Raw genomic sequence first — 19,444 nt, forward strand, 5'->3', positions numbered from 1 at the left:
AGATTTTTTTGCGAACCCGTGAAGCACCCAGCGAGTTTTGTAGCAAGTGAGCGAGATATCTGGATATGGAGTGGAACATATCATGTGTTGGGAATGTAGAAATTGGATTTTCTCATTTTATGTCGGTTAGGGTTAGTGGATTCTGACAAAAAAAAAGGGTAGTAGACCTGGCAGGGGCCTAGCTAGGCGGCAAGTGTTGGTTGACACGTGGTTGCATTGATGGGGGTGTCTCGGAGGGAAAGACAGGTGGCGACCAGGAAGGAGATGACAAACCTTTTCCTAGTGGGTCCGAGGGTGATGATATTTGCGCCCGACCGAGAGTGGAGATGGGCTGCCAAATGTGCCAAATGTGGTAGGTGTGATTTCCCACGGTCTCAAATTCGGCCATGATCTGAAATGGAAGTGGTAGGATGTGGGGGATTCTCTATGCCGAGTGATGGTGGGTTAGGTTCTGCAGCATGGGCGATAGCCGATGGTGTAATTGTGTTCTCTTCTCTAACTTTGGTTTAGTTCATTCTCATTTCTTTTCTTTTGTTTCTTGCTTCATTTAGTTACTTACAGCTGTAGTTGCTGCCTTTTACAAATAAGATACAAGAATTACGGCCTGGTGGTTTCTTCGCTCTCTCGTCGCTCCACGGGTTGCTTTCAGCTACAACGCGCCAGCGGTTCCCTTATCTGGATGGGTTGTTGGTCGGTGGATGGAACAGACTGGAGAGCGCGAGCGATGCATGCAGGTCCACGTGTGTCCCTTGTTGTGCGCTGTCTTTTTAGATCCTTCGAGAGTATATGTGCCGGCAGTGCTTTGGGGTAGGCAATCCTCGTTCTGATGACTTATTCTGGACTTGATATATAGCCCCGTCGGCGTGAATGTTGTTCCGTGGCCTCGGTGGCTCGTGCGGAGGAGGAGGCGGCGGCGGTGGCTCGTGAGGACGGCGACGACTCTAGCTCACACGGTGGCTGTGGGGACTAGTGTGGAGGTAGGTGGCGGCGCATGCTTGCGTGGTTGTGTGGGAGGCAGCGTCGGCGGAGGGAGGCCACAACAGAGGCTCGCGCAGTTCCGGAGGGGAGCGGTGGCGGCGAACCATCTCGAGTCCTATAACTAATTGGTAAAAGATAACAATTATGGCTAGAAGATTAGGAAACATTTTGTTCGTAATTGTTGTACATCCTGCCTATAATACCCAACAAATTACAATATTAGTTCAAGTTTTATAGGTTTGATTTGAGGTATGACAAGAAAATCATGTACTTATGTTTTGCGAGCTAAAGGCTAGGCCTATTTTAGTAAGAACAAAAAAGCTAATGGGCTAGGCTTGTTTTAGCAACAAAAAAGAATAATCAAAGATCATAGTTGGCCCAAGCTAGGCCCAATTCGATTTTACTGATACAATACAGTGTGCCGTATGAGACTTTGGGTCACGGCCCATAACTGGAGCCCTCACATGCCACGGACCCAGAGTCACGAGTCACAAAGTCAGGAAATCGCTCCCGCTGGACATGAGTACATGACATGGTTGCAGCAGGTTCAAGGTGGTGTGTCATCATCCATCTCCAAGGAACCTTTCATATCTTTTTCCATTATTACTGGTTCTACCAAAATTAGTACATGACTGCTCAAACCGAGAATCAAGCTAGAAAAAACAATTATTGATGATTGTATTGAATATTGATTGCTATTGAGCGGCTTGCAACAAATGTACAACAATATTTAACACATGTACATGCCATCTACCAAAGGACAAACAAGAACCGCTGTTGGTGAACGGCGATATTTAATCCTTTACGTCATGTGGATGGAGGGATACAGCCAAAAACCGGGGGCTGATACAATACAGTGTGCCGTGCCGTCGGTTTTTTTGTTTGCGTGTGACCCCTTCCTCCGGCGTGGGCCTTCTTAAACCCGTGATCCCCCATCGTCTTTCGGTTCATCGAGAGCTGTTGTTTTTCCGCCTTGGCACTAGTAGTAGTAATCAAAGGCAAGATAGTGAGCAGGGACAATGGCGTTCGTGGTCTCCGTCAACAAGATGGTGTACCTTGACTGCCAGAAGAACCACGCGACGGCTCTTGGTAGGCACTGTGTGGACGGCTGCATGGAGTACGTGCCGCCGGTGGGAAACAACCTCAACTGTGAGGCCTGCGGATGCCACCGCGATTTCCACCGCAGCCTAGTCGTAAAGGTACGGGTACCCGTGTCTGTATCCCAGCCGCCGCAACCCCAGCCCATGCCAGCGGCCGTGCGCCCTAGGGTCGACTCGGACGACGGCGAGAGCTCGGCCATCACCTCCGCCGTCACCACCAACGCACCATCAGCATCCACGGCGAGCTCCTTTGCTCACCCCGGCGCCGCCATCGACGGTCCCGCCTCAATGAACAGATCCTCCTCGCCGCAGTCCAAGTAAATCCGGGAGACAACATGTGGTAACTTTGGTGTGTGTGGGTGCGTGCGTGCGTGTGTGTGTGAGAGAGAGAGAATGTCTCCGTTGTTTGAGAGTTGAGAGAGAGAATGTAGATGGATGGTCAATGTAAAAGCACAACCAGTGTTCTTGTCGAAATAACAGCTCGAGTGCATGATCATCAAGGACCGAGTGATTTGGGTCACCTGATATCTTGGTACCCAATGTTTCAGTCGTAGTCAGTAAATGGAACAGATCCAGTTGGCAGTTTGTTGAATGGTATGGAATTCATTTTTACGGCGGGATCCCGGATGTCGAGGCTGCGGGTGTTCGGTCTAGTGCACGGCTTCGTGCCCAACTGGACCGGGACGACACCCAACTCGAGCGTGCTTCCCGTCGGGTTAGCTGCCGCGACGAGCTCCCTGTTTCAGGTACTAATTTTTGTTCAAAATTTTCTTTTGCATCTTTACCTGATTCTGATATTATTGCACGGGCTAGTTGCATTGGGGTGTCTCTTGGCTTTACTGATCAATCCGTTTCCGAGTCGGTAAAATTACTAAAAGATGTTGAAATTGAGAGGGCGCTTACGATGCTACAAAAAAACTTACAGTCGGCAGGGGAGGCTGATGGTGTGCATGATTTAGTTGTGTCAAAATTTTCAGACTTGTGCACTGATTTAGATGCTGCTGCTGTTGAAATCGAGGAAGATCACGCGGATCATTGTGTGAAAGTCACACGACCTCGAAAGAAAAAGGTGTATGATCTTTCAGCTGTTTGTCGTAGTTCTAGAGTGAAAAAACCAAGAAATATTTCGTGATGAAGGGTATGTTCTGGAACAGCGAGGGTCTTCAGGACCCAGCTAAACACCATTTTATTCAGGATACAATTCGTGAACAATGATTAGACTTTATGGCCCTCCTCGAAACGGGGCGCTCTAATTTTTCCAACGCTTTTTTGGGACACTTGGCTGGGGGACTTGACTTTGCTTGGTATTGTTTACCTCCACATAGCAGATCAGGGGGAATTTTAGTTGGTGTTAATACAACTTCTCTCCATGTTAATCGGATTGACACTGGAGATTATTGTGTTAAATTTCACCTGCGTTCTAGAGCTGATGGCTTTGAGTGGGTCTTGGTGCCAGTTTACGGGGCGGCCCAAGAAGCTCACAAAGCCGAGTTTTTGGCTGAGCTGGTTCGTATTTGTGAGGCCGAAACCCTCCCTCTGTTGGTTGGCGGTGATTTTAATATTATTCGTCGCCGCGAGGATAAGAACAATGATCATTTTAATGCTAAATGGCCTTTTCTTTTCAATGCTATCATTGAAAGCCTGGATCTACGTGAAATTGCTTTATCGGGTAGACAATTTACTTGGGCTAGTAGACGTCAGGTTCCGACTTATGAGAAGTTGGACCACGTGCTCTCCAGTATTGGTTGGGAACAAAAATTCCCTTTGGTGTCGGTTCATGCGCTGGCTCGGTCGGGGTCAGACCATACACCACTAATTATCGATTCCGGGGATCAAACACATCTAGGGAACCGAGCTCAATTTTATTTTGAGCTGTCGTGGTTGAATGAGGAAGGTTTTTATGATATGATCGCCGCGGAATGGGCATCCGTGACATCAGGCCATACGCCTATTGAGCTTTGGCAGAACAAGATTAGGCACCTTCATCGTTTCCTTCGTGGATGGGCTAAGAACCTGAGCGGTAAATATCGGAAGGAGCGGGACTGCCTACTTAAAATTATCGATGACCTTGATATTAAAGCTGAATCCGTTGATCTCTCGATGCCAGAGCGTGCCGCTTTGAGAGAGGCTAATGATTTCGTATCTAAGCTTCGACGCGATGAGGACTCTAAGTGGGCACAACGGGCTAAGGTCAAGTATATTCAGGAGGGGGGAAATAACACGAAATTCTTCCACCTTATCGCCAATGGGAAACACAGAAAGAAAAAAAATCTTTCAGTTAGAGCATTACTGGCCAAGCTAACCTTCAACGCTTCATTTCGGAATATTATAAGAAATTATTTGGGGCATCGGCGCCAAATTCTTTCTCTCTTGTGGAAAATCAAGTGGCCGATATACCTCAACTCTCTTCCGCGGAGAATGCCATTTCTTGTGGCTGGGTTTACGAAAGAAGAGGTGCATGATGCTATTTTTCAGATGGAGCGTAACAAAGCACCCGGTCCTGATGGCTTTCCCGTTGAGTTTTTTCAGACCTGTTGGAATATCATTAAACCTGACTTGATGGCTCTTTTTGGTCAGCTTCAAGCAGGACAACTGCCCCTTTTTAAGCTTAATTTTGGGGTCATCACGTTGCTTCCTAAAAAAGAGGACGCGGTCCAAAGCCAACAATACATGCCTATTTGTGTATGTGAGTTTCAAAATCTTCACGAAAGTTGCCACTAATCGCATTTCTGGGATCGCCCACCAGGTGATCAGTCCCTCTCAAACAGCCTTCATGCCAGGACGTCACATCTTAGAAGGTGTGGTGGTTCTTCATGAGACTATCCATGAGCTTCATCGGAAGAAAATGGATGGGGTTTTATTTAAAATTGATTTTGAGAAGGCGTATGATAAAGTTAAATGGCCCTTTCTGCAACAAGCGCTCCGTATGAAAGGTTTTGATCCAATATGGTGCAATTGGACCTCCCAATTTGTTCAATGTGGGAGTGTGGGGGTTAAAGTGAATGACGACATTGACCATTTTTTTCAAACTCACAAAGGTTTGAGGCAGGGCGATCCGCTGTCACCTGTGCTCTTTAATATTGTCGCGGATATGTTGGCCATTTTAATTGCTCGGGCCAAAGAGGATAGCCAAATTGGGGGCTTGGTTCCTCATTTAGTTGAGGGAGGTGTCTCTATCCTCCAATATGCGGATGACACGATTATTTTCATGGAGCACGACTTAGCGAAAGCCGTCAATAGGAAACTAATCCTTTGTATTTTTGAACAATTGTCGGGCCTAAAAATAAATTTTCATAAAAGTGAGATTTTTTGTTTTGGTAAAGTTAAAGATGATGAACATAGCTACAGGAGCCTCTTTGGTTGTGAATTTGGAACACTCCCATTTCGCTATCTGGGAATTCCCATTCACTATCTTACGCTCCTCAATAAAGAATGGAAATCGGTGGAGGATCGTTTTGAGAAAAAACTGGGTTGTTGGAAAGGGAAGTTGTTATCCTACGGTGATCGGCTTACCCTAATCAATTTGGTTCTGACTAGCATGCCCATGTTTATGTTATCATTTCTTGAAATTCCAGTCGGGGTTCGTAAAAGATTGGATTTCTACAAATTCCATTTCTTTTGGCAATCCGACGAGCATAAGCGCAAGTACAGACTGACCAAATGGAATATTATCTTTCGTCCCAAAGATCAAGGCGGACTCAGTGTGGAGCTTGTGGAGATTAAAAATAGATGTTTACTTAGCAAATGGTTGTTTAAAGTGCTTAACGAAGAAGGAATGTGGCAGGAGATGCTTCGAAATAAATACCTTCAGAATGGCACTTTGTCCCAGACGATCGCCAAACCAACTGATTCTCAGTTTTGGAAAGGTCTTATGCGGGTTAAAGATGATTTTTTAGCCGTGGTGCTTTCATCCTCAGGGATGGGTCCAGAATTCGTTTCTGGGAAGATACCTGGGGCAATACCCCGCTTTCCTATCAATATCCATCTTTGTTTCGTATTGTGCAACATAAAACTGTTTCGGCTGCCACGGTCTTTGCGACGATTCCTCTAAATATACATTTTAGGCGGAACCTGATCGGGGCCAATTGGACAAGATGGTTACATTTGGTTCAGCATTTGATGATGGTTAACCTCTCGAACGAACCTGATAGCTTTGTGTGGAGTCTTACTCCCTCTGGCGTCTTTTCTGTGAAGTCTTTATATGCGGACTATATGGATGGGCAAACGGTCTTTCATCAGAAATTCATATGGAAGTTAAAAATTCCATCGAAAGTCAAGATTTTTATGTGATTCCTTGATCGCCAAGTTTTATTAACAAAAGATAATCTTGCGAAACGAAATTGGGGGGGGGGGGGGGGGGCGGGGGGAGTTTAAAGTGTTGTTTTTGCGAGTCTGATGAGACTGTACAACATCTTTTTGTCTCTTGTCCCCTTGCACGTATTATTTGGCGCATCATTTTCTGTGCTTTTAATTTGCCTCCACCGACATCAATTTTCAATATGTTTGGCAATTGGCTTAATGGTGTGGAAAAAAAAATTAAAGCTCAAATTCGGATGGGAGTTTCGGCTTTCTGTTGGGCTATTTGGAACTGTAGAAATGATGTTATTTTTAATCGATCAAGAACTCCTCATTTTTTGCAGGTTATCTTCAAAGTCACACACTGGATTCATCTTTGGGCTTTGGTGGTCCCTGCGCACCAGTGGGCACCTTTGGATACTGGATGCAACCGGCTGGAGATGGTATCTCGGGATATCTTCAACCGGGCTGGCTGGCGGTGTTCTAGTCGTCTAGAGGCATAGAATCTCTATGTTTGCTTTACTTCGTTGGCTTATCCTTGTATCCACGATCGTTGATCGGTGAATTTGATGACTTATTTCTTTAAAACTTTGCAATAAAAATGGTTGTGTGCATCTATTGATGCAGAGGCCAGGGATTTCTCTCCCCTTTTCGAAAAAAAACCCGGTAGGTAGGTGCAAACTATCGACATTAGTTGTGTTGTTGTTGCCTTACCACAAGCCGATCTGATGTCTCCTCACCGGTTCCGCCTAATAAAAGAGCATGCGCGCAGTCTAAAATGACTACACATTGGTAGAGCTACCGGCCGGCTATCCCAGGCTCTGCTGTTGCTGATCCCATCCTTTTAAATGAAAGTAAGGATGCTAGTAAAATTAGCAATTTTTATGGGCAAATTTAGTTTAGAATAAACGAATCACAGTTTGCCCAGGCTTCACTGACCGGCAACCTCCGCCACCGCGACCACACATCAATGTTGCCTTGACACCTTCTCCTCTGTCCATCTCCTCATTATATCAGTCACGGTCTAGAAAAATATCATGGATCATTGCTTCCTCATCAAGTTTTCCTCTCGCTGTTGTCCCCATGATATCCTTCTACATTGAACTCTCCGCCAGTTTTGCCAAGCCACACAATATAGAAAGCAATAACATGCCACCATTGCCTCAAACCTTTCCCCTCTTGCCATCTCCTGATAACGTACCCTTCACCGTTAAAATCCTTGCGGTTCTACCTAGTACAAACAACACAGTCTACAAAACAACCATGCACCTTGGATGCCCATGAAATTATGGCCTGGTGAACTTCAAATACCCTTCTAAAAGGGCAGGTATATAGAGATTGCACTAGAAAAACAAGAGGTAGGTATATATGGAAGAAGTGGTGGGCAAAGATCATCACCAGTTAGACATGTTATCCGTTCACGGGATCCAAGCATAAGTTATCCAAGGGTAATTTATCCCATGGTTTGTGCAATAAACCTCACAGCCAAGTGTTCCTTTAATAAAGTTACATATCATTTTCCATCCGTGGAGTCACTGAGATTTTCTTGGATAACACGCTTAATGCTTGGTTGAAGCCATGAGTTTTTCTTTTGAAGGAATCAAGCCATGATGGTTAATTGATAGAATGGAGATATTTTTTCCCTTTTCTCTGAACTATATTCATAGACCGATGAGAACATGTAGATATATTAGACTTAAGTTCATGGGTTCATCCTATATGCAGTGTGTCATCATAGCATCCCTTTCTCTTCCTTGCATCACCGATGATGGAGAGGATGTGTGTCTATCGTGTGGATGAGTAACTCATGAGTTCTACCCAGTGACAATGTATATTGATCTAGATTAGAGATATGGTGATGAGTGGATTTTGTCCTATGTTGTGTCATTGTAGAGAGTTGACACTTGCTAATCCAAGCATCTAGATATGGAAGATCAGTTCTCTGCCTGTGTGCTTGGTGACTTTGGATCACTGTCATGTGGAGCCCACAGCCGGAGGCCTCACATGCCACTGAACCAAAGTCATGAGGGAACCCCTCCCGCTAGCTGGACATGCATGACATGGCTCCAGCGGGTTCAAGCCGGTGTGCTGACATCATCCATCTCCAAGGAACCTTGCATATATGTCTTTCTCCATTATTACTGGTTCTACGAAAATTAGTACATAGTGATCAAACCGAGGATCAAGCTAGCAAAAACATTTACTGGTGATCGCATTGATTGCTAAATAGCGGGCTGCGCGAAAGTGTACCACAGTACAAGAGTGTTTAACAAGTGTACACACCATCCACCTGATGATGGACAATGGGACACAGCTCAGAATGATAAGGCCAAACAAGAACCTCCATCCGTGAGCAGTGGTCTTTAATGCTTTACATGGAGGGATACAGCAAAAACCTGGAACCGATGCAATACGGTGTGTCGTGCCGTCGGTTTTCTTGTTTGCGTGTGGCACCTCCCTCCGACGCGGGCCTTCTTAAACCCGCGACCCCCGCGGCGCCTTTTGCATCATCGAGAGTTCTTGTTTCTCCGCTAGTAGTAATCTAAGGAGAGAGAATGAGCAGGGAGAATGTCGCACTTTGTCGTCGTCAAGAAGGAGAGGTACCTGGACTGCCTGAAGAACCACGCGGCGGCTCTGGGCAGGCACAGCCAGGATGGTTGTCCGCAGTTCGTGCGGCCGGTGGGGAACAGCCTCTACTGTGTGGCCTGCCGCTGCCACCGCGGCTTCCACCGTCGCGGGGAAATTGAGGTGCAAGTGCCCCCGCCGCCGCAGCTCCAGCCCATGCCGGCGGCCGTGATCCCTGGGGTCGACTCGGACGACGAAGAGAGCTCGGCCTCCGCCTCTGCCGTCACCACCAACGCACCATCAGCATCCATAGCGAGGTCCTCCGCTCCCCCCGTTGCCGCCCTAGTGAAACGATCCTCGTCGCCGCAGTAGTCCGCGTAACGGTGTAAATGCGGGAGAGAACATGTAGTGCCTGTGTGTCTGTGCGTGTGTTTTTGTGTGTGGGTGTAGGTGAGAGAGAGAACATGTGTCTCCGTAGTTTGAGAGAGAGAGAGAGAGTAGGTGGATTCCAGTGTTCTTGTCGAAATAACAGTTCCAGTGCAAATCATGGAGGGCTGATAGATTCGGGTCACTTGAGAATTCTTCTCTTTTTTAAGTTGGTCACCTGAGAAGTTTGTACCGAACGTTTCAGTCCTAGTACGTATATGGGACGGATCCATTTGATAGTTTGTTGTATAGTATGGAATTTGCTTTCTGCAGCAGGTACAAACCATGAACAGGCTCAGGAGAATCATCGGAATTCAGCCGATGATTCGTGTGCTCTGTTAATTCCTCCAAAATCTTCCCGACTCTCCCATCACCTGTGCTCCTCCTGACTTCTCCCTCAGTCAGCAAGGGTTTTGGCGGCCAGAGCGACGGATCCAGCACTCGCCCACGAGCCGTTCCTCTGCTCGCCGCGTGGGGAGAGGCTGCACACCAGATGGATCAATGGCAGAGCCCGAGGTGGAAGAGGAGATGGTGCCGAGACCCTAGTTCAACGAAAAGCATTTCGGGCCACGAAAAGATCAGGATACATAAACACCTTCTGATCAAGTGGGGGGTGGTATTGACGGGACGGCGGACAGGAGCCAGAGGAGGACCGAGGCAGTGTGGATTCCGATTGAGATCGGAAAGAGGAGAGAAGCAATTCGTGTGCTTTCTTCGCTCATCCCCTGCCAATTAATCCCGTAATCCCAAGCGTGATTTGTTCTTTGTTTTTTTGAGAGGAAAGCGTGATTTGTTTTGTGCGTGTGGATCCTTCATGTGTGTGTGTTGAACTGCTGGGCCGATGACCATATGTGTGGGTGTCTAGATATGTTATATTGGTGATGAGTCCAGCCCAACATGAAAAATATGAGATAGGATGTACTGCACAGAATGGGCCTATATCGGGCTGTCCCGGCCCAAGCACGACATTGGCAGTCGTGTCATGCTGGTGCTGCCCATCGTGCACAATATTAGTCCCTGCACGGCTCTAGATCTCGTGCCGGGTCGATGCAGCACGCGATGTCGATGCCTGGATCTGGCGCGGCAAGACCGACCGAAGGTCGGGACGAAACACGGTCACTTTATCACACCAGAAAGCTTAAAACTGCTACTGGTTGACCACGCACATACTGACATATGGCCGAAGCGATAGCCCTCTGCAATGCTGTTGCACTTGCAAGTTAGGTTTGCTCAAATAGAGATTGCTAGATAGCGGCGAGACACAAATGTGCAAGGGCGGTTAACACGTGACCATGCCATCTACCTGTTGATCGAATGATAAAGGTCAAACAAGAAGCACCGTCTTTGAGGCCTATCTTTAATCCTAGACATCATGTAGATGGAGGGATACAGCTGCAAGTGATTCAATACAATGTACGGTGCGCCGTCCCTGGTCTGTCTCCAGAGTACATATCATCTTGGAAATTTCCGGCTCGATCAAGCCTTTTTAATCCCCGATGGTCTCGCTCCATTGATGGCATCATTACTTTTTTAGGAAGAGGGCATTCGTCCCTGTTTCATTCATTCAGAGAACAAACGAAACAAAGCAGTTTGTAGCATCTGCTCCCGGCAGATAACAGTTTCTAGTTCACGGCCAGAGAGGCCCTAATGCCACTTAGACAACACAAAACACCTTGTTAGCCTCTAACCCAGGCGAATCATTACAATTTGAGCGAAGCAAAAGGTGGCTGAGCATTCAGATCAGATAAGCTTGTGAGGAGTTTCATCCTGCGTCTTCTTGGAGGAACATCAAGGTAATCCCTTGGCAAGCTGCAAGAGTCAGCATGGAGAGAGCCTTGCGTTTCTTCATCCCGGGAGTAGTCTTGGGATCTCCACCGATTTGTCCTCCAATTGTTGTAGGATATGTTCCAGATCGCCTTGTCATGCGCCTGAGTAGAGCGGCGTCCATGATTGAAGGTGTCGCAGGGCCATGTGCCAAAGTACCTGCATTGAAGACCAGGAGGAAGAGCGAAAGAATAAATTATTTCGACACTTCCATAAAGACCATAAGACAGCTGCAGTAGTCATATTAATCACTTCAAAACGTTTGTTGTTCCCCCAAAATGAGGCGGTGTGATCCAGGTCAGAGCCCAGTGCAACATTAAACATATCGCTCAAATGAGCCCAAAGTATCTGAGCAACAAGACAGTCAAAGAACAAATGCTGAACATTCTCCAATTCAGCACAGAACAAGCAGGTGTGATCATTGATATCTTGACGTTTCGACAGGTTATCCCTAGTGAGAATTTTATTGTGTTTAAGTAACCAAAGAAAAGTTTAAACCCTAGGAGGTATATGTAATTTCCACACATACTGGATGGAGACAGGGGATATTCCCCTAAAATTAATCACAGCATATAAAGACTTGGATGTGTTGACTCCTTTATTATCCAGTTTCCAATTAAGCCGGTCTGGCTCATCAGTGAGAGTGATGCATGAAACTACAGTAATTAAATCATACCAGAGTTGCATAAGATGTGTGTTAAAATCTCTTCTAAAGGAGAGTTTTAACTCCACCCCATCCCAAATGTCAGCAATAGTTTTATTCTGTTCATTACAAACGTACTAGATATCCCAAAATTGTATTGCCAGGCTAGAGCCTCCAATCCATTGGTCTTCCCAAAACTTAACACTAGTACCATTTCCAACCTTCCAAATGTAACCCATTTTTGCTGCCTGGGAAGCCCAAAGAACCCCTTTCCAAAAAGGAGACGCTATGGAGTCAAAGCAAGCAAAAATGTTTGGGGAAGCAGTATTGTATTTTAAATCAATGATGTTTTTCCACAGCTTATGGGAGTCTAGGTTGAATCTCTTGATCCAATTAGCTAGCAAACATATGTTGAGGTCCCTCGGGCTAGGAATACCAAGACCACCAAAATCTTGCTTCATGGAAACTAATTCCCAATTAGCAAGGTGGTACTTAACATGTCCATCATAGTTGTCCGAGAGGCAATGGGCCATTTGACAGTTAATCTCTTTTATAGCCCATTTAGGAAACTTAATGACAGAGAGGCGGTAAATAGTGATGCTTGCCAAGCAAGATCTGATTAGGGTAATCCTAGCTCCATAAGAGAGCAGTCTACCTCTCCAACCAGCAACTCTCTTAAAAATCTTGTCAATAACTGGTTGTAGATCTTCCTTTTTCAGTTTGCAAAAGTGGAGTGGGACTCCCAGGTATTTCATAGGCCAGTTTTCAAGTTTACATCCCAGAGTTTGAGAAAAAGGTCTAACAGTATCATCATCCAAATTGATGCAGTACAAGTCACTTTTATGAAAGTTTATTCTCATGCCTGACAGTTGTTCAAAGAGAGATAAGAACCACTTCAGATTTCTGGCTTTGTGTATGTCATTATTTAAGAAGAGAAGGGTGTCATCTGCATATTGCAGACTAACCACTCCCCCAGTCTGGGCAGCAGGGAACATTCCGGAAATCAGATCATTGGCAGCAGATTTGGTTAGAATTTTAGTAAACACATCTGCTACCAAGTTAAAAAGGATTGGGGAGAGAGGGTCCCCCTGCCTCAGTCCCCTGCTAGTTGCAAAAAAGGGACTATCACAATCATTGATTCTGACTCCAAAAGATCCTCTAAGGAGAAGACAGTCCATCCATTGGAGCCACAGAGGGGAGAAACCTCTCTGTTTGAGAATAGATCTGAGAAATGAAATATCAACTCTGTCATAAGCTTTTTCATAATCAAGTTTGAGGATAAGTCCAGGAGAAGAGTTGATGTGGGCCTCACGGATAATCTCATGAGCAGCCACCACACTCTCCAAGATATATCTCCCTTTTAAGAAGCTAGTTTGGTTAGGACTAATAATCCTGTTAGCACAAGGGTTAACCCTATTTGTACAGGCTTTGGAGAAAATTTTGAAACTACAATTGGTGAGGGCAATGGGTATGTATTTCTTAATACTGGTAGCATCATTCTCTTTAGGAATTAAAGTGATCATAGAGAAATTTAATCCATGAAGATCCAAAGTACTAGCTTCAAACTTAGAAAACAGAGCCATTAAATCAAATTTAATGTTATCCCGGAATTTCTGATAGAACAGAAAGGGGAAACCATCAGGACCAGGGGCCCCTTCAGCATAAGTGCTGAACACAACCATTTTAATCTCCTCCTCAAAAAACTTTTGTGTAAGAAGGAGATTTCCCTCTGCAGAGATTTTCTCCTCCTCAGACCAAAAGTTGTGGGAAAGGGAAATGTCCAGGGAAGGTTCAGAGTTAAACAAGGTTTTGTAGTAATCTACAGCAATCTGCAAAATCCCATTGGTATCCTGTACCAAACCATTGGGTCCCTCTAAAGAGAGAATCATTTTCTTTCTTTTCCTCTGATTAGCAACAGCATGAAAGTACTTTGTATTTTTATCACCTTCCAAAATGTCCCTTTCTCTGGATTTCTGTCTGGCTTTGATTTCCTCTTTGTACCAAATATCATTCAGTTCCTTCCTTATTTCCATAAGTCTGAGAATCTCAAGACAGGTGTGTTCAGCAGTGAGGGATTGTTTTAGTTTCTTTTGGGCAGAGTCTACTTTGGCATTCCAGCGCCTGAGGAATTTTCTAAGCCTTCTAATCTTAAACTGCCAGATCTCTAGAGGATCAGACAGAGGGCAGAGTAAATTCCAATTATCAGCAACTAACTAGGAGAAGTTAGGGATTTGGAACCACCACTTTTCAAACCTAAAGGTTTTTTTTGAAGGAGGTTGGCAAGAGCCCAGCTCCAAAAGGAGAGGGGTGTGATCACTGATGGCCCTAGAAAGGGCAGACAGGGAAGAGAGGGGGAAGTGCTCTTCCCAGCAGGTGGTAACCAAGACTCTATCAATAGCAGCCATAATGGCATTATCTTGGTTATTGCCCCAAGTAAATTGCCTATTGGCAAGTTTAATTTCCATCCGAGCATGAGTATTGATCCAATCATTGAATTTATCAGCCCATCTCTGATGAATATTTCCATTATTTTTATCAGTGGCAAATCTAATAACGTTAAAATCCCCACCTACCGTAGTAGGTAAGGTAGTATTACAGAAAAGATTATGGAGTTCATCTAAAAACTCCTGTTTGTGGTCCTCATAGCTAGAGCCATAAACAGAGACAAAATTCCAATGGAAGCCATCAGTCTTGGTTTTAATAGAGGCCAAGATGTAATAGGACTTAATGTCCCTAGAAATAATATCAAACATGTCAGAATTAATACCAACAAGGATCCTCCTAGCAGTTCCCACTGCAGGGAGCCAGTTCCAAAGAAAGTTACCATAATTGGTAAGGGATTCCAGGAACTGGGGAGTGTAAACAGATTTTTTAGTTTCAGACAAACCAATGAAATCTGGGAGTTTTTGCCTAATCAGGTCTTTGACTTTAGAGATTTTGGTGGGGTTATTAAGACCCCTAACGTTCCAGAAGAGACTTGTCATAAATTTTCCTTCTTGCTTTATTTTTCCCCCTACCACTCCTCCTGACAGAACAGACTAATGGTTGTTCATGGATATTCTCATCTGCAGACTCCCTAGCCACAGAGAGAACATCCTCATCAGTTGAAGTAGGTTGGTTCCAAACATCATTGAGAAGCTCATTTTCATTAGGAAGGAACATATCCGGGTGTTCCTCTTGAAAATTAATCAATCTCTGTGATTCAATTTGTTTTAGTTTGTTAACATTATCAATGGCAGTAGAAGGGTTAGGCCCCAGACAAATACCAACAGATTGAGCATGTGCAATTAAATCACTGCTAGAGCAGGAAGAAAAGAAATTTTTTTAGAGTACCTTTAGAGGGTTTGCCAATCATCTTGGCCTCTTTGATTTCTTTGACTCTATCCAGGATAGATTTGCCATCTTGAGGTATCCTCTGGCTCATTCTTGTGGGTTGAACAGGACCCCATTTCTTTGCCCGCTTCTTGGGAGGAGAAGTGACAATAGTTATGAATTGAACCACCTTGCAGGGGGTGGGCTGCCTGTTCTGATCCAACAAGTTTTGATCCACATCCAGGTACATCTCATCAAGATTGTTGAATAATTCTTCAAGATTCTTCTCAATGGATGAGTTCTCTTTCTCATAAGGAACCATAGCAAGAGGGTTGGAGGATCATTATCAACTTCAAGCTCCACAGGGTCTTCCTCCATATCCACAGCAAGGACTTGGAAAGAGTTGTTGGTTCTGATCACACAAACAGGCTAGGGGGTGGCAGTGCTGACAGTCTTAGCACCAGGATTCTTGCCATTAGAGGGAGAAGTGGTATTGACAGGAGTGATGTCCTCCAGACCATCATATTCCTCCTCCTCATCATCATACTCCTCATCATAAGCATCCTTACTATTGTCAGCACCTTTATCACCAGAATTATCATGCCTATCTTGGTCATCATGTTTATCATCATCATCAGAAGGTTTATCAGTAAGAATTTTGCTAGGAGCAGATTCAGTTACAAACTTCAGCAGGTACGGCTTCTTTTGAATAACAAAGCACCTCTCAGCAGGGATTTTAGTGACATTCTTCACAGCAAGCTTCACATGAACCACAACATAGAAGGAGTTGAAAATTTCATTCCAATCAATGTCAAGGAGGAGACCAAACACCTTAGCAACTTAAGCAATGAGAGTCCAAGAGATACATCGTGGGGGAATGCCACGAATCTGTACCCAGACCTCAGGCAGTTCCCGAATAGCAGGCACATCACCATCCCACACAGAGATTCTGACAGATACCTTGTTAATGCCTTCACGAAGATTGATCGATGGGATTGCGCCTAGGTCAGCAACCTTCTTCTGAGGAGGAAATCGCACCAGAAACTGCTTCTCCGCCAACTGACGGACCTGCCATGGCCAGTTGTTATCCCAGATTGCGGCTAAAGCTTGAGACAATCCCGCTTGATCAAGGCGTCCCTCCAAAACAGAGATAACGCCACAGTTGTCCAGGTTCAGCCCCTGACGAACATCAGCTTGATCAACAGCGAGGTGGAAGAAGCCCAAACCCTCACCACCTGTACCCACGACCTGTGCAACGGGAAGCTGTTTCCCCCACTCCGGGCAGTTATCCATATGATGGCCAGACCAATTGCACATGAAGCAGATTCGAGGACGCACACAGATGTTGACATAGTGACCGGGGTGACAACAGTTGAAGCAGATCAGATCACGGTACCTTGGGTCGACGGGTTGAGGGGACACGGCCACCACCGGTAGAGGTGCCGATGGCGCAGGCGCCGCTGCAGCAGCGGCACCCCCCCCCCCTCCTTTCTGGGTCTGGGGAGCAGGATCCTGGGAAGCTGCCGGGGGAGGAGCTTGCGCTCCACGTCCACGCCCCGCACCCGCTTGCTAGCGAGGTGCGTTCGGTTGGCGGTTGTCACCACGCCCTGCGCCGCCACGACCACGATTTGCGCCAGACCCAGCCATCAACGCCCGCTTCGCCACCCCTGCATAAGAAGCACGCGCACATCCCGGGCTCCAGAAATCACGAGCAAAGGAGAATAGAGTAGGGCGTGGAAGGGGATGATCGGTGGGACGAACTGGGAAGCAATCGAAAGGGAGGAAACGCTTCGCCGCCACCAGATCCTTCCGGATCCACACGAGAGAGGGGGGCGAGGGTTTAGAAACCCTAGCCTTGGTGGGAGGAGGAGAGGGGATGGCCCAGAGTTGGCTGAAATACTCCTCCAAGGACTCCTCCTCGTCACGCCATGGCGGGACCCGCACCCGGACCTTGCTGGCGGAACTCGGCACTCTCCTTGAGTCGCCATGTGTCGAGCTCGCAAGCCCGCCAGCGCACTGTGAGGGGCGGTTTTGTGGGGCTCGAACGCCAGTGTTGCACCGCGGAGATGGGGGCAGGCCCAACCCACAACAGGGAAAAAGACGCCGCGCCACCCGTGTCGTCGGCGACGTTCTCTCGGTGGGAAGGTAGAGCGCACAAGGGGAGCGGTCAGGTGGGAGAGCCCGTGGAATCATTTTCCTCTGTACATGTAACAGTTGTACTTTTATCTGATGGCATCATTGTTTTCCTTCATTCGTGGTGATCGTTGTCAAGGCGAGAGAGCGAGGGACAATGGAGGCCATGGCCCCCTTCCCCAACGTCTCCATGGAGAGGTGTACCAGGGCTCCAGGACTGCTTCAAGAACCACGTGGCAACTCTCGGCATGCACGGCCAGGCGTCGGCCGCACTCCCCGATGCCAGCGCAGCACCAAGCACCAGCAGGTCAGGAATAGGTTCCGCGGAGCGGCTCGGGTGGAGCTTGTCCATTGTCAGAACACTTCTAGTCTTCTAGTAATCATATGGGCATTACATCCTACAGACGCGCTACATCGCTCAACTCTTCCGGCTAGGCCCCACTAGAGTAGCCATAAATTCTGCTGTCTATTTTTTTACAGGACTTAATAGTCCTATTCGCGTTAGAAAGCAGCTTGATTTTAGCAACTAGAACAGCGTAGCGTGACCAGTCCGGGTCACACCCTGGGCAATGCAACCAGTGGGGCCGCACTGGGCCGCGGCCCATATACATATTTTACGAATGATGAGAGTCAAGGCAGCCTGCAATCAATTTTCCAGCCTAGATTCCAATATCATTGTAATGCTTTCAAGCCCAAAACAAAAAGAAAACAACAGGCACATGAGGGTCGTAGGACCGGATCCAGAAATAAGGCCCCTGGCTGCACGGTTAGTTTTTTCGGAAAAAAGATGGAATGTGAGCATGGACATCCATATTCCTCGTCCTCTGCCTTTTAGCATATAGCATAGACATCAACGATAAACCAGGAAATAACGTACAATCATAGAGGACAAAAGGTCCTATGCGACCCTCGCTGCAACGACCCCGCGGTGGACCCATTTTATGAACGTGCGATCTCCTTAAGAATAATCCCGACGCATCTGGCTGGGTCAATCTCTCCTTGCATGCACAGATCGAACGGGCTAAATCAGGGTCCATGCAGTGGGTCGCTCCTCCTCGGGTCATATAGGATTTCTTTTTCCAATCATAGTGATCTATATCATCATGCACATGTGCGCCTATTCTTTCTGTATTACGTAAGTCAAGTCAATCCAACTAATTAACACACACCGCACCACTACTGATCTATCATCTAACATTGGCAAGATCCAGCATTAGAACAGAGCAAAGAACATGCATATGTAAATAACTCAAAATCAACCATTACAAGAATCGCGTTGCATGTTCCTCTAAAAATAGAAAGGTTTTTTACTTCTGTGCCCTCGGTTTCTTAGTTCTACTCAGTTTTGTCCATGCCTTAGAACACTGCTCGCTTCTACCCTCCTCCTTTGCGCAAATGCTCGCTTTTGCCATCACGGAGCACCTCCTCACGGTCAATTCGGTCAAGCCGTTAGCTGCTGACGGGTGGGACCGGGTATAAGCCTGACGGGTGGGACCAATGCGCTCTGCTTACTGTGCGCCTGGCCGGGCTTCGGCGAGCTTGACTCTGGCCACCGCGACGACGGCCGCTGCGGCGTGGGGATCGGCACGACCACGAGGACAATGACCGGGACGGGGAAGTGGACGCTAGGATGCTCTCGGTCAACACGACGGACGCTAGGATGCGCCACTGTCGCGCGCTCACGCCACGGACACAGCACAACACAGCCATCAAAGAAAGAACCTAGTTCATATATTCCAACAAGGGCTTACATAGCATATAATGACATTAATTTTGAAAAAAAACGCCGATCGATCGCTCACTCCTCGGCTTCGTCTTCAGATTCCTCCACAGGCGCCTCCGCCTCCTCCATGTACGGGAGGCCGTGCATCTCGCCGGGGTGGGGCAACGTGGTCGTAGTGTTGGTGTACACATTGTACAGCGTGAATGTGATCAACTCGCATCCACACTTGTACACGCGGCCAAGGAGGTAATCGGCGTCATGGCTGTTGGTGAGGTGCACCAGGAGGGCGGTTTTGACGCCATGCTCGCGGAGCCTCTCCAGGCGGTACATTGGAGGGGCACCGGCCTCCAGGTGACCGAAGCCAGTGTTGAGGAAGTTCCTAGCCAGCGCGATCGAGCTCCGGCTGCGCGACATCGCCCACACCTGGAGCGTCCGCTCCACACG

At 46.9% G+C, this 19,444-nt stretch overlaps 1 protein-coding gene across 1 annotated transcript; it reads left to right on the plus strand.

The window, feature by feature from the left end:
• The first annotated feature begins 1,997 nt into the window (after positions 1 to 1,997).
• Positions 1,998 to 2,399, plus strand: LOC104582420 (zinc-finger homeodomain protein 2). Its single transcript, XM_010231945.1, has one exon. It carries the CDS (start codon positions 1,998 to 2,000, stop codon positions 2,397 to 2,399), a length of 402 nt encoding a protein of 133 aa, XP_010230247.1.
• Positions 2,400 to 19,444: the final 17,045 nt, after the last annotated feature.

Source organism: Brachypodium distachyon, chromosome 1 (assembly GCF_000005505.3).
Source record: "Brachypodium distachyon strain Bd21 chromosome 1, Brachypodium_distachyon_v3.0, whole genome shotgun sequence".
Taxonomy (NCBI): domain Eukaryota; kingdom Viridiplantae; phylum Streptophyta; class Magnoliopsida; order Poales; family Poaceae; genus Brachypodium; species Brachypodium distachyon.

Coding starts and splice junctions, on each gene's coding strand:
- LOC104582420 (XM_010231945.1), top strand. CDS start 1,998: ATGGCGTTCGTGGTCTCCGTCAACAAGATGGTGTACCTTGACTGCCAG.